The sequence below is a fragment of the Rhagoletis zephyria genome, unplaced genomic scaffold (assembly GCF_001687245.7).
Source record: "Rhagoletis zephyria isolate East Lansing unplaced genomic scaffold, Rhagoletis_zephyria_1.1 Rzeph_scaffold_00153, whole genome shotgun sequence".
Classification (NCBI taxonomy): domain Eukaryota; kingdom Metazoa; phylum Arthropoda; class Insecta; order Diptera; family Tephritidae; genus Rhagoletis; species Rhagoletis zephyria.
Genome location: NW_016157237.1, coordinates 127,793 through 142,565, shown reverse-complemented (window position 1 = coordinate 142,565; position 14,773 = coordinate 127,793). Strand labels below are relative to the sequence as shown.

The following is a 14,773-nucleotide window of genomic DNA, read 5'->3' as shown; positions in this document are numbered from 1 at the left end:
ATACTACTATAAACTTTTAAGAGCTGATTATTAAAAAAACGGCAATTTTTTATATTAAATAAAAAAAAATTAACAATATTTTATTTAAATTAGTTTCCTTCTAGAAATCCGAAATCGCCATTGGAAGGCTCGTTCAATAGGTTTGTTTTTTTTTTTTGCTCATTTGTGTTTCTTTCGTTCGTTCTCGGACTGTTCAGAGCAGTAGATCTCAAGTTTTGGATCAAACTTTTTACAAAAATTAAACAATTTCTGCAAGGTTTCCCATAAATTGCAAACATTTTAATTATAATCTAAAAAAAAATTAATTTTAGTATAATAAAGTGCAAGATTTAAATTGCTAAAAATTGCGTTGAGTTTCGGCAATTTTTTTCCTTGAACATGTAAAGCAGTTCCTTCCATATCAAGATATTTTTTGAACATATTTTGAAAGATTTATGCAACCTTACGGAGTGCTGCCAGCTTTTCTTTTTATCACATCACGATGTAGCGAATAAATGTGGCACGTTTCAGAAACCGCTACTTGCGATTTGCCGATTTTGACAATTCTCAACGCTTTAGATGCACTAAAATTTGCTAATTCTTTCTCAAAAATCGCCATCTTTTAACATTTTCCCTATTAGTTCTTTTTATAAATCATATATTTTGGAATTTAAAGCAATAAAACCACGTTTCTTGTCAAAAAATCGAATATTGAGATAATTTAATATTTTACAGTTTATTTTATAATCCCATTATGACTGTTGTTAGTGTTTAGTGTTGGACAATTTTTGCTCTTAAAATTAAGAAAATTATGTCGAGCAAAAATAAAACTACTCAAAAATGCGAATATGTGGTAGATTTCAGAGCTTGAGTGGTAGATGTGGTATATGCTCAAAAAAGTGGCAGATCTACCACAATGTAGTAGAAGTGCGATCACTGGTTCAGAGCCACTTTGAGAGAGTAATTTTTGTTTCTCACTAGCAGAGATCGCCCGGGCGAGTTTGTGAAAACTGTCAAACTGCTATAAGAAGAGGAAGTATTATAAAGATTCCAATTTTAACTAATCAATATATGTATGCCGTTTTTCCAAATAATTAATTCATTAATATGTGGAAAACAATTGACTGATTTTAATTAAAATTTTTGCGTTCTCCTGGTTTTTTTGGGCAGTTTATTCACTTTTTTGAGAGCATTTCGACTGCTGCTCGTATGGCTGTCGAGATAGGTCGATGTTCCACTCAGTAGGAGATTTCGTACTTACGCTTATTTGCCCAAAGCTATCCTTTTGAAAGTTTGTTCAAATTGGATTTGAACTGTAAAAATTTGAAATATCAGTATTTTGAACTTTTTTTTTTTAATAAGTATTTATGTATCCATATTACGTACATACTTATGTTTGTAAAGAAAAAATATACCTTCAATAGCAATTAAAAAAAAAAAGGTAAACTCCTTTCCATTTAAGGTTCCATTGGCTCTAAAGCCGTAGATGAGGTGTTTGTGGTCGATGGTGTTGATGACGCTGACGCAGACGCTGGGTCTGATGCCGATGCTGATGCCGTCTCTGCTTGCATGGCTTGTTGCGATTGATTTTGTTTCTGCTGTTGTTGTTGTGTCCTCTGCTTCGGTTTTGGCCGGCGATGTCGCTGCGATTGTTGCTCCCTTTGCTGCCCTCCATCACCCTGAGGTTGCTGCTGCTGCGATTGCTGTGGCGATTCTTGAAATTGCCGTGGCTGCTGTTGACCAACATTATTTTCGTTACGCGCTCTGCGTTGCTCACCACGATTTCTATTTGAATTTTGTGGTCTTTGGGAGCGTTCACGCAGCTCTCCCCCACTTTTTCCAACTTCTTCCGATTCCTGCCGTGCTTCTTGATTCTGGGCTTTTCCTTGACGTGACTGTTTTTGTCTCTGGTGACGTTGTTGTTGTTGTTGTTGCGTGCGACCTTCACTGCTTGGTCCTGCATAATGTGATTGTTTTTGCTGCTGCTGCTGTGCACTACCACTCCAGCCCCTCCAATACTCTGTGGTAGTGTTGGGTTTCTGCACGCTGAGATGAGGGATAGAGAGCATGGAGAGAGGTGGAGAAAATTTTATAACAAACATTTTGTTTGCATATTTTCTAAAGCAAGATGGAAATATAAGAAAGTGTAACTTAAATTTAGTGGTTTTCTTAACTTACATAAACACTAAACATAAAGGTCTAGAGAAACCGTATCAATTACCAATTTTCACACGTTCCCACGACTGTCGGGTCTGCGTAAACGGAACGACCCAGATTTATATATGGCCAAGGTCTGTCACTCCAGCAACACTCCCCAAAAGACTCTTTGGGGAATTTGTATGCTGTTACAGCAACAACAACAACTGCAAATTTTCCGAACAAAATCCGAATTGGACAGAAAACCGTGTTTAAGTATTAGGGTGGCCCAAGATAAGTAAAGTTGGAACTTTAATGCTCTCACCTCCTAGGATTCTTCTATATCTAAAAAAATATACCCCTGTTTTTTTATTTAGAAATCAAAAAATATGAAAGCGCTCAAACTTTTCCATGTATTTTATATAGGGAAAAAAACTTTTCGTAGAAATGATATGGAATTCTTGAAAACCAATATTTTTTAATCGGAAAACTCTGGTTCTCTTCAGGAGACTTTTAATTAATTTTTGTTATTTATCCCCCATTGCATTTTCTGGCATTTTCTAGGGGTTTTAGCGGACCTATAAAATATATTCACTGTGAAAAAAATGGTTAAAATAATAATCGGCTATTATTATGGGGAATCTCCTGAAAGAAACAGTTTTCCGCTCAAAAAATATTGATTTTCAAGAATTCTATATCATTTCTACGAAAAGTTGTTATTTCCCATATAAAATAGATATGTACATATGAAGCTTTGTGATTTTTTTATTTTATTTTTTTATTTCAAATTAAAAAACGGGTATATTTTCTCGGTATAGAACAATACTAGGAGTGAGAGCATAAAAATTCCGACTTTACTTTTTCACATGCATTTTTGGACCACCCTATTATGTATACTAGACATTTCCAACAAACAGTCTGTTGTAATCCGTTTATGAGCAAGGGGACAACGATTTTATATATGAAAGGTATTTGGCTGTGGTAAGGTAAAACTTTCACTACGATTAACATTATGTGTAAAGCATGTTAAGGTTATGGTTATAGTAAGGGTAGTGGTTAAGGCAATGATAATTGTAGAGATAACTGGTAATGGTACGATAATTAGTAATTTTTAATGGTAATGCTAATGACAATGATAATGTTAATGGTAAAAATAACATTTAAGGTAATGGTAATTATAACTATAGTGGTAACTGTAAAGGTAAATATAAGTACATGTAATGGTAATGGTAACGAAAATGAAAACATTAAGGTATTGATGTAATGGGGATAGTAATGGTAACGGTAATGTTGCTGGTAATGGTAATGATACTGGTGGTGGTAACGATGCTAGCAATGGTAATGATGCTGGTAATGGCAACGGTACTTGTAATGCCAACGGTAATGGTAAGGGTCATGTTTCGAAATAAATAAGTACATATGTATGCACATTAAGGTGGAGCGGAAAGAAAAATGTTGGATTAGAAACTCTAATTGCAAGGGATCGTGGTAGGCCATTAATTTTAGTATAATACAGTGCAAGTTTAGAATGGCTACCGCTGATTTTTCACTTTTTTGTATTGATGGTGCCAAGCATTTTCTGCCTTACAAAATATGTTCGACAGTTTTTTTTTATTGGAGAAAATGAGCTACATCTTCTTTCTTAGCTACAAAAAGTTAATGACCTACAAAAGTACATTACTAGAATTTTTCTAAACATGATTTTGATAAATAATGTTACGCAGAAAGTATTAACCGATTTCAATAAAAATGTAGGGGTATTCTATTGACGTCTAAAGGCAACGATCCCTCCCCCTATTAGAAGTTCGAAACGCAAAATGTTTTGCTTCCGCTCCACGCTAATGTACATATTATGTTTTTACATAAATTTCAAAAACAATTTTTTTTTCCTCTATACCAAAACAAAACGTAAAAAAGGTAAATAAAACGTTTCATTTCAGAGTAAAATGTAAACAAAAGTGTCAATACATGGACCACTTCGAATGAACAAAATTAAAATTGAAACCCTGCCGCTGCTATTTATTCAATGTAAAAACGTCACAAAGGTAAATAATGTACTTACTCCACAATACAGTCATCAATTGGATCCAGCGTCATTAGTATGTGTAAGCTAGGAACTTTACGTTTGGCTACAATCGGATCCAAACCATCCGTCTGTGGCACCCAATGCTCTTCGATGCTAAAAAGGGAAAAATAATACAAACAAACACATTTTTCCTGCCTAGTTATCTGTGTACATATGTATTTAGTATCTAAATGGTCGAAAAAATGATAGCCGCACTACATATTGGTAAGTTTTAACATATTATTTTTGTGCTATTTAATTTTAGTTATTTTTTTATAAAAATAGGTATAGTTCGTTCTCTAACAAAAGCCTTGTAAATCCAAGTTTCAAACTTTGTGCGATATTAAAAAACAAAAAAAAACGATCAATAACACTGGTTTACAGCAAAAATTTTCTATATATGCCATTATCCAATTCCTATGTAGAATTGGTTGGTGATTCCGAAAATCAAGATAATTTTTTTTCTATGAATAACTTTTCGAGATATTTGCAAATTACCGTTATTCAGCTTAAAAAATAGTGGTTTCACTTAATCACGTATATCTTACGAACCAATTGAATAATCGTAAAACGGGAAATGAAAGCAAATCAAACCGTATATGTATAAGTACATCACTTTCGAAAATCTTTAGTTTCTGAGACATTAATTGATCATTTCTGAAACCTCTTGTTTTCGATGCAAACACGCTGCCTACTTAGGTGTACGTGGCGTATGAGTAACACTCTTTTCTGCTCATATTTCATACAAAAAATCCTTGCGCATTTCAATTTGACCAATCATTTTTTTTTTCTTATTTTTCCATCGATTTTCTTCAAGGAACAGGCTCTAACACAAGTACAAAACATTTACACAGAAATTGTTTTTTTTTTAATTTAGTCCCTGTTAAAGTTTGATATTTTTAAATTTTTCCATAAAAACGAAAAAAAGAACAAAAAATCTGGAATGGATTAGTTAATTTCTCAGAAACTGTCAGGGCTATCGAAAAGTGATGTATATAGGGTTTGTGGAGAATGCAGTATCCCGTATTATGATTATTTAATTGGTTCGAAAGATATACCTGATTATTTTTTTAAGCTGAATAACGGTAAATAAAAGCCTCGAGGACGTATCCATACAAAAAAAAAATTAACTTGATTTTCGGAATCAGCGAGCAATTCTACATATAAATTGGATAATGGCGTCTGGAGAAAAAAATAAAAATAAAAAATTTTAAAATCTTTCGTAAAAATTTCGAGCTTGATTATAATGTTTTCGCTCACTGCATATATGTATGTATAAATGACCCAGAAGAGCAGTCACTTCAACTTACGTTAGTTGAGCCATGCGCGTCAATTGATGTAGAGGATAGCTCCGCTTTAATATTTCAGCGCAGGACACTGTCTTCACTACACCGCCTCCGGAGCCACTCCAGACAACTGTACGATATTCGCCCTTGTCCAAAGCATTCTTTGCATAGCTGATAACATTGTGTACCTTTGTGCCACCTCTTACCTGCGGAATGATCAAGTATGAATATGAAAACACATATGTAAATACATACATATGTATGTATGTGTAAAAGAAGCTAACGAAAATATATGTACGTACATAACAACATATTTATTAATAGAAATATAAAATAGTGAAAGTTCTTACATGCATCCAGAGAAACTCCTTCTGTGGTAACTTGGGCAAACAATCATCGAATGGCAAATCATCCTTGGTCAATTCTTGCTCGATATTTTCTCCTTTCCGATAGTGCATCATTTTTTTTTTTTGGGTTTAAACTTACTTTTTATATTAAATCTGGAAAGAGAAAAAAAAAGACGGAGCAAATATTACTAAAGCGTTAAATAATTATGTTTGTATATAATCGCCGTCATTTTTAACTGACCACCAACGCATAGCGCTATGGCGAATGAGACTACTTCAAGTGCTGAAATTAAATTATGCTGGCCCACTGCGAGTATTTAATTCCTCGGCGTATCCTGTCAAGTTATGCGTTCACCATGTTTTTCATCGCCACTCGTTTTATTTTGCTTAAGGAATTTGTAAAACAATTTCCTACAACAAATTGGGTTAACAGGGTGAAGGCCATTGAAGAGTGAGATAAAGTTAAAGGCCGCTGGCTCAAAATATATATGTAGGAGGAATAAATATTTAGAAGTTTCATCAATGTACATAGTATGTCGAAAAAAAATTAAATATACACACATACATACATATGTACATATGGCGGTATTTTAAATATACTTCATATTCGGATTCATATAAGAAAACTGGCATAAATACATAAACATTTACGTTTTTATTATATCATGTCTGTATGTACATATATCGAGCCCTAACCGCCAAAATAACGTAAGCGACACTTTTTTTAAAATTTTCTTTTTGATGCAGAAATATTCCTATAGCATCTAGATGCATTTCTGCATCAAAAAGAAAATTTTGAAAAAAATGTCGCTTACGTTATTTTGGCGGTTAGGGCTCGATATGGGAAAATCTTTTGAGATGGGGATTTTTCAATTAAAAAGACCTTTTTTCCAATATAATAACACAATTTTTTCATAAATAATCACTTGTCAACCTAATTGAAGTAAATTATAACCCGCGTAACTAATATTTTTTAAATGCTACTCTATTTAAACCATATTTTCAAAATTGTTTTCTATTAGCCGCCTGGTCAAGTTAGATTTTCAAGGTTGCAGTAACTCGCATAAAACTGAAAATTGGTACGAATGTTACGAACGTCATTATAAATGAAATGTGAAAAGTCCTTGATCCCAGATCTGTAAAAAAATTATTGAAGGTCAAATGTCACGTAAATTGATTTCTACAATTTCCTTAAAAAGGTGTGATTAATCCGCTAGCTTGGTAACTTGGCTAATATAGTATATATAGAATTACCGAGAAGTTCGGTGGGCAGGTGGCCTTGCTTACCCCCTGCAACGAAGCCAGATATTTAGCGTTGGTTATTCTTAGAACAGGATGGATTTATCATGAGATTTTTACCCTTTTTGATCGGCTAAATAAAGATAAAAATCGTATCTAAAGTAGTCTATACGAAATATCGAAATCAAATTAAACAAAACAATCCAAGTATTGTTTTTAAATACAGAACCACCCCTTAAAGGCCAGCGCGAAATTTTGAGGAAATAAAGTTAATTATTCTGACTACGAAAAGTTATTTAATACAAACCTCTGGAAGTATTTGTGGTAGAGTACTGGACTCATGGAAAAAATGTGGGTTCTTGGAAAAGTGCCCGTGGCACCGGCCTTACAGATTTAATTTTATATACTACCACCTGTTAAAAAATTAACTTAAATTCAAAGTGTTTTATAAGTTAAATTAATTATTACAAAATGAATGTCGATCGAGTCGTTATATCCCAGAAATGGTGACTCTTAGAAACAAAAGTGTCATAAAGGGGTTTTAGAGATAATTGCATGATGTACACTTTTGTCTAACATATTTTTATGAAAAAAAAACCTTACAGTTTAGCTGAAACTGAGACCAACTGCAACCGAACTATGCTCAGACAGTAGTATTCGTACACGATCAAGCCCTGAGAGGATTTTGTTTCACCTAATCACAAATTATTTTTAAATGGGTTTAAGTTAACAGTTTTTGGTCACAAATTCAATTACACTTATAATTTTATATATTTATAAACTGATCTTTAACATAATTCTCGTTCGCAAAGACCTATATATAAGTTTTGCCACATAGTTGTTCTTAAATTATTTTAACCCCTTAACTTCTGCCGTATTGGCAATTCGAGGTTAAAATGTTCTAAAGAAATGTAAGAAAACTTCCTCGACTTAGAAAACAGCAACAATATCAGCTTCGCAATTCTGCAAAGATCGCCTCCTGTATAAGTGCTACTAAACGATTGAGCACTAAAACACCTCTGCAAACAACAAAAGTTTTATTGTCCGGACATGAAATATAGGCGATTACAAAATCTGGCAAGCATGCCCTTTGCTTTTCGATGAATGTATTTCACTACAGGGATGCGCAACCCAAATAAAAGTTCACACGCCAAACGACGGAGATGAAACGCCCCCTATTGCATAGAGAGGCAGTAAATGGAACAATCATACGACAATGATCTTTGATGGACTGCTCGAGGTCGGTAATACTGCGAAACGTTTTATGTCAATGACTACTTTTTCTGATATAATAAATCATTTTTATATTCGAGATTTTCGAATTGTTTTGGGCTTGATAAATTGTTTGAAAGCTCAAAACCTGCGAAGGGTCGGCTTAAAATCTAATGGCAGCCGTGAACTAATTAATTGAGGATAAATTGATTTTGTGTGGTACAAAAACAGAAAACAAGAATTTTCTTGCTTAAAAAAAATAAGGAATTTTTCATAAACTGCTACTTTCACCAACAATTTAAGTGAAAAATTATTACTTTTCCTTCTGTCAATTTTCGTATTAAATTCAAATAAAAAAATTTTTTTTCACTTACATAGGTTGCTTTCGCAAAACTGGCTTCGAGACGATATCTGTCACATTTTTTTCTGTGTATTGTATGTAGGTACACTGTAGCCCGGTAATTACGTACATTTTGATTATTTAACTGATTTTCTCCGACAAATAGTTGCGAAAATTGAAAAAAGATACATCTCTGTAAGCTCAAAATTTCGGGATATTTTTTTTTCTCGAGATTATCGAATATCATGATGAAATAAAGAACTATGTGTTTTCTTTTTTTTTTTTTAATAAAGAATGTAAAAAAAAAAAATATATCACACCTAAAAAACATTGAGGTGTAAATTTTTTATGGAATGACCCATGTACATATCGGTCCAAGAAATTCAAAAAGACGTGACTAATAAATAATATTTATTGCATAAAACGATGTGGGAGGTAGTATAATTCGATGAAGCGCCATATATCAATCAATAATTGAGTTTTGAATTTTTTATTAGAATTTTGCATTTCAGCTGACGATGTTAGTTACGGCTATTTACATTTCATAATATATATGTGCACTTACAACTAACTGAATTGCCCGCCGATTGGAAAATAGAAAAAAAAAATCGCTAAATATTCGACACGTTCAATTTAATTAAATTTTCATTAATGAACTTTTGTGCACAACGTTCAAGTGTTTAGCGGAGAAACTGCCATTCAATTCAGCATCTTTGTCTTTTGCAGCCTCATTTCTTTGCTTTGTATGCGCATACACATACTCATTTACATACATTCATATACCCATATAATAGACATACATACATACATACATATTTACTTCCACGGGCCCGCCTACATTGGCCACAAGTTCACTGCATTTCCAAAATGGATGTGTACAATGTGAGTTGGCAATAAGGACATGCCAGACACACATACATACATTCCCCCACGCAACTCAGAAGCACCAACAGCAACCACAGTAGGACCACAGCAGCTGATAGGAATGCTTGAGTAGAATGCGTAAAAATTTCTAAGCATCAATAACGCGCATCACTAGCACGCCACTTCGAAGCAAGTAAGCAACCAACCAATGTACTCCAATGAAGATTTCAAGTAGGTATTCCTCTTCGCCCACACAATTTACCATTAAATAGTCATAACTTTGTTAACAATAACGTCGAATCGGTAGCCGCAGTTAGCGCAGCCATCGATGCCACGCACAATAATTCAATTTACGACAATTTGCTCGTACTCGTATTAATAAAGAAGAAGAAGAAAGAATTGGCAGTTAAAAAGAAATTTAATGAGTACGAGTATGAAGAATATGATGAATGCGTGAGCCTGCCGTTGTCACAAATACTTTACGGGAGTCTTTTCTCCTCGACACCAGCTTTGCCGGCCTGCTTCCTCCGGACGATGATGCAAATGTATTTTTAGCGCATCCTTGTGAGCCATACATACGCATATGCGCCACTTGTACTGCGCATGCACACATTTCTTTGCAGGAATTCGTTAGGAATTTGAGCACCCGCAACCAGTTATGTATGTATGCACTCGTAGCTGTCAAGTGGTATGTGGTGTGGTTCTCACGTTGGCGATTGTTATGCGTGGAGTGTATTTATTAAATGCTGTATTATTGACAGCCATATTAAAGCCGATAAAATTGTTCAGTTGTTTAAATAAACAGTTGGACAGAAAACATATTCTCAGATATGTATGTATAAATGTACATTAGACCGTACCACCTTAAAAACAAACAAAGAAAAGTTCGCCGTACACCGCTGAATCTAAAGTGCGTTTACAAGGTGATTTCGAAATTTTTTACTTGTTTGTGGTCGAAGAACCCAGGCATAATTTTATGTACACCCAAATATTTAACAAAGCTCCCTTTCGGATCCTATATTCCATTTTACAATTGATATACGAATCGGTTACTTACCAAAGGGATAAAAAGTCAGCATTTTTCCGATATGGCAAATTTTAGGCAGTTCAACAGAGCGGAACCGAACTGCATCAAAGTTGAAATAACCAAAAAATGTCGACTTATTCCCTTTGGTAATTAGCGAATTCATATATAGTTCAGCCACAAATATATAAAAGATTATAATAACGGCAGGTGGAATCCAACCAATTGAAGATTTTTTGGTCATGCTTCGACCAACGAACCAATTGCAGTAGCGAAATCTCTCAAAACATACCGGTTAATGGCATATTTTCGTTGTTCGGGAGGGCGTATACGTAACATATTTGTTTGTACCCAAATTTTTTTAAGCAAACTAATGTTCGTAATACTATGGTTTATATGCATACATATATAGGACAAAAAAGGTTGTTCTGCATGAAAAGTAAAAAAAAGAGCTGTTGACCTTTAACCTAAGAACATACGAACATTTGTATGTACATATGTACAATACATACATATGTACATATATGTACGCCCCCATCTATGAAAATCAGCAGAATAATATTTCATCAGCCGACCGGAATTACTGCAATATTTAGCATCCAGTCACAGAGATCTGGTGGCATAGACTCACGTATTCCTATTTAAATGTTTGATTCTGTAATGGAGTGAGTGTTTATTAAAACAAAAACAAACTCAGCTTCCATACTACAACAACTAGATAGCACCACCAACATAATCTTTGTGGTATGATGACTGCAGAAGAGAAAAGCGTACTAGAAATGGCTGAAGAAATCCACTTTGCACGAGGGTTGTCTGTGCCTGATTGGTACATGTATGTATATGTAGGTATGTGGTCGCACGCATCAAGTGGTATTCTTTACAAATACATATATATTTTGTTGTGTATATATGTATGAGTATAACTAACTAACTTGGGAGCATGATGCCTGTGTTGGAATAAATATTTTACTTATTTCACCGCAATGTCACCTCCGCCTACCCTCTCCGGCATGTAGAAAATTCTCCAGCTTACTTTCACCATTTTTCCTTACTTGCACTCTTTTTTAATTGCTTGAATTGTTTGAATTGGGTGAAGTTGTTGCGGGTGGCCCGGATGCTGACACCATGTACAACTCAAAGTGCTACTGGTATACCGAGGTTATCTCATAGATAAATCACAAAAGCGTGATCAGTTACGGTTGAGATAGCGGTTCGAGCAGTTCTTGGAAACGAACAAAGTAACGGTAATACTTAGAACGGTTATAGCAAGCAAGTGAGTGCTTAAGTAAAAATTAAATATAATTAGTTACAAGTGAAAGGCTAAAAAACATCCAAAAGCTAAAAAAATGGAATTAGAATATTTTTTTATCCAAAACTGTGCCAATTTAGGTCGATTAGGGTGGATTGGCGCGTAATAGGATTTCAAAAGAGTGAGCTTTGTGAAATGAAAAAATAAGTTAAAGTTAAATGAAATAAACCTTAATAAATTAAAATAAAAAAAAAAAAATAAAAATTTGGTGAAAAGATTACAATGGAATAATATAAAAAACTAATTGAATTAAAATAAAAGTAAACGAATTGAAGCACAAGGAAATTGAAAAAAAATTGAAACCTGAAATTCAAAATTGAAAGCAACGAAATAAAGTAAAATAAAATCAAAAAAATAAAATTATATCAAGTAAAACTAAAAAAAAATATTATTACAATAAAGAAATTTAATTAGAAAATTATAGTGGAATAATATAAAAACCAACTATGTAATTGATAAGAGGAAAATGACATAAATCTTAAAATGCCTTAATTATTCCGATTTCAGCAGTAACTTCTTGCTAAATGACTACATTTCATTAATCTGTATAAAAATATTTTAAAAATTATAAGAAACTGCAATTTTTGTTTATGAAGACTTTTACTTCAAATATAATTACTTTACACCAGTCACAATTTTAAATATTTCTTTGAAGATTATATCAGCTTAAGTTTTAGTTAATTCGAAAGCATTAGTATTTCTTTTATAACACAAAAACACTGGCTTGAAAATTAAACGTGTTGGCTAAAATTTGTATTTGAGTGCACAAAGGAAAAATATAGGTATTTTTAGTGTCCCACATTCATTCAAATAATAGCTACAGAGAACTTAAAAATTATTTTTAAATTTTTTTTTAATTTTATACATCAGTCTAAGTTAAAAAATATCGTTATAGCTACATAAGTTCCGACGACATAGTTATAATTCACAAATGATCATATTCTGGAGTCAAATGGAATGACCCTGAATTAAAATAGAAGTAGATGAATTAAAGTAAAATAAGAAAATTAGAAAAAAAACGAAAAATTAAATGGTGTGAAATAAAATAAAGGAAAAAAATAACATAGAAAAAAAATTGTCAAAGAAATTTTAAAATTTAAATCAAGAAAATTATTTGAAATCAATTCGAGTACTTCTTATTGTGCAAGTGAATTGAAATGATATCGTACGATTACCAGAACGGGGAAAACAAAATCGTGCGATTTTGTCTTAAAAACAATTTGAGAAAAAATGTGCAAACCCGAGCAGACAGGCTCGATCGTAAAAGCAAATTTCAATTAACATATTCATTTACAGACAGTGCTATAGCAATCATTATCGAATATTGCAGGTGTACAAATTAATTTAAATTCAAATTAACTTTTAGAGTTTTTAATTTTCTATCAGAGGCAAGAGGTTTTGCATATTTTGCAGTTATTCTGGCGAAATTTTAAGAAACAACTTATAATTACACTAGCACTAAGGATTATTAATTTGTGTTTTAACCGGCTTCAAAGTGAACTCTCTTGGCACCAACACTGAGCTTTAAACGATTCGTAAAATTTTCGGCCGCAAGTCGCAGCTCCTCTAAGGAAACTAGAGCCCATTTACGGCACATTGATTGCTTTAACCACGTCAAACTTTTGTGTGGCTTAGCACAAGGCCTGACCAAAACTGTAATCCCAGAGATTCAGATCTGTCAAGTACGGTGGCCACTCCGGAGCTGTGATATTGTTCGGGAAATTTTCTTTGCACAAGTCTTATAGTTGATTTCCATCAAGCTCTAACTGCAATTTATGCCTATTGGAGAAAGGAGATTACAACTCGAAGCGGGTAGTTACGATAATAAGTAAATACAAGCAAATGAAAGGAAAAGAGCAAAAAAGTAAGAAATTAACCTTGCCGATCACCCCATTTTTGTCGTCCTATATTGTCGATTCGTCCCTATGTGCGGCGGTCATGCTTCGGCAGGCAGTGGCAAACGTCCGATTGTATTTCTGCCTTGAAAATGTTTCTCATAAAAAATATTGGCCGTTCAAAGGCAATGTAAACGTCCATTTGTGTCACAACATCAAGACGCACACAAGACAAATTGGAGGAGAAGCTCGGCCAAACACTTAGCAAAAGCGAAAGCGCCAAAATACTATTCCCAGTGAGAAAATGTAATGTGCAGTAATCGAAAAAATAATCAGTAAAACAACCCTTTTCACATTCGAAAATGCATTTTTTTCCCCCATGAAATGAATATGATTTAATATGAAATTTTTGGGACTTTTTGGATACATTCGAATGCTGATTACATAGTTAAGACTAATAGATTCGAGAACCCATGAGAAATACATTACAATATGTATCACGCATTTATCACTGGGTTATTATTATTATGGGCAACATTCACGGTAATTTCAATAGAATGCCCCCATGCCCCGATAGCCAGCCTCTTAGTTCTTGGCTCAAAGAGCGTTAAGGGCGCACAATCAATCATATGCCAACTTTGATAATTTTTTGCAGAACTTCAGTGTTACTAAAGCAAGACTGTCTACTTGAAAAAATGCTTATGAGCTGCCCATCGGTATCGACTTTCCGCAACTCGGGCCTACTATACCAGCACCAATTTCTTTTTTCTTTTGATTTTTCTGTAAGCCAAACCTTCACACTACTTAGGTTTAGAATAAGAGATATCCAAATTGGTTCCAGTACGCAGGTCGATCTCTTAGCATGAACGAATGACACAAGATCCCCCAAGAACGAGGGAATGAAAAAAGTAGTTTTTTTAAGCGGGTCTCTACGCCATGCTTATACGCTGGAAAACAAATGATAAGTGGTAAGCGATCCAGATCGATAGTCATTCCCGCTGATTCCCTGAAAACTCTTTGGGGAATTTTCATGCTGTTACAACAACGATAACCAAAATTATTGTCAGCCACTTAAAACACAAAATCTATGTAAAAATACTCATAAAAATGTTTTAAAACGTGTTTTCACCAATAATC

The 14,773-nt window shown here is 33.7% G+C and overlaps 2 protein-coding genes across 4 annotated transcripts in view; one reads left to right on the top strand and one right to left on the bottom strand.

The window, feature by feature from the left end:
- Window positions 1-1,372: 1,372 nt before the first annotated feature.
- The window catches only part of Rpp25 (ribonuclease P protein subunit Rpp25), an 83,279-nt gene continuing 69,878 nt past the window's right edge, over window positions 1,373-14,773 (bottom strand). For both annotated transcript variants that reach the window (XM_017605269.1, XM_017605277.1), the window contains 4 exons: window positions 5,817-5,966; window positions 5,491-5,672; window positions 4,178-4,294; window positions 1,373-2,025 (listed from right to left, as the gene is read on the bottom strand). In XM_017605269.1, the coding sequence (XP_017460758.1) occupies window positions 1,437-2,025; window positions 4,178-4,294; window positions 5,491-5,672; window positions 5,817-5,927 (999 nt within the window). In that variant the 5' untranslated portion in view covers window positions 5,928-5,966 and the 3' untranslated portion in view covers window positions 1,373-1,436. The remainder of the gene's footprint in view (window positions 2,026-4,177; window positions 4,295-5,490; window positions 5,673-5,816; window positions 5,967-14,773) is intronic.
- The window catches only part of Tdc2 (Tyrosine decarboxylase 2), a 30,637-nt gene continuing 20,188 nt past the window's right edge, over window positions 4,325-14,773 (top strand). Inside the window, exon 1 of one of the 2 annotated variants that reach the window (XM_017605232.1) lies at window positions 4,325-4,405. In XM_017605232.1, the coding sequence (XP_017460721.1) occupies window positions 4,372-4,405 (34 nt within the window). In that variant the 5' untranslated portion in view covers window positions 4,325-4,371. The remainder of the gene's footprint in view (window positions 4,406-14,773) is intronic. The other variant, XM_017605224.1, reaches the window with a different exon arrangement.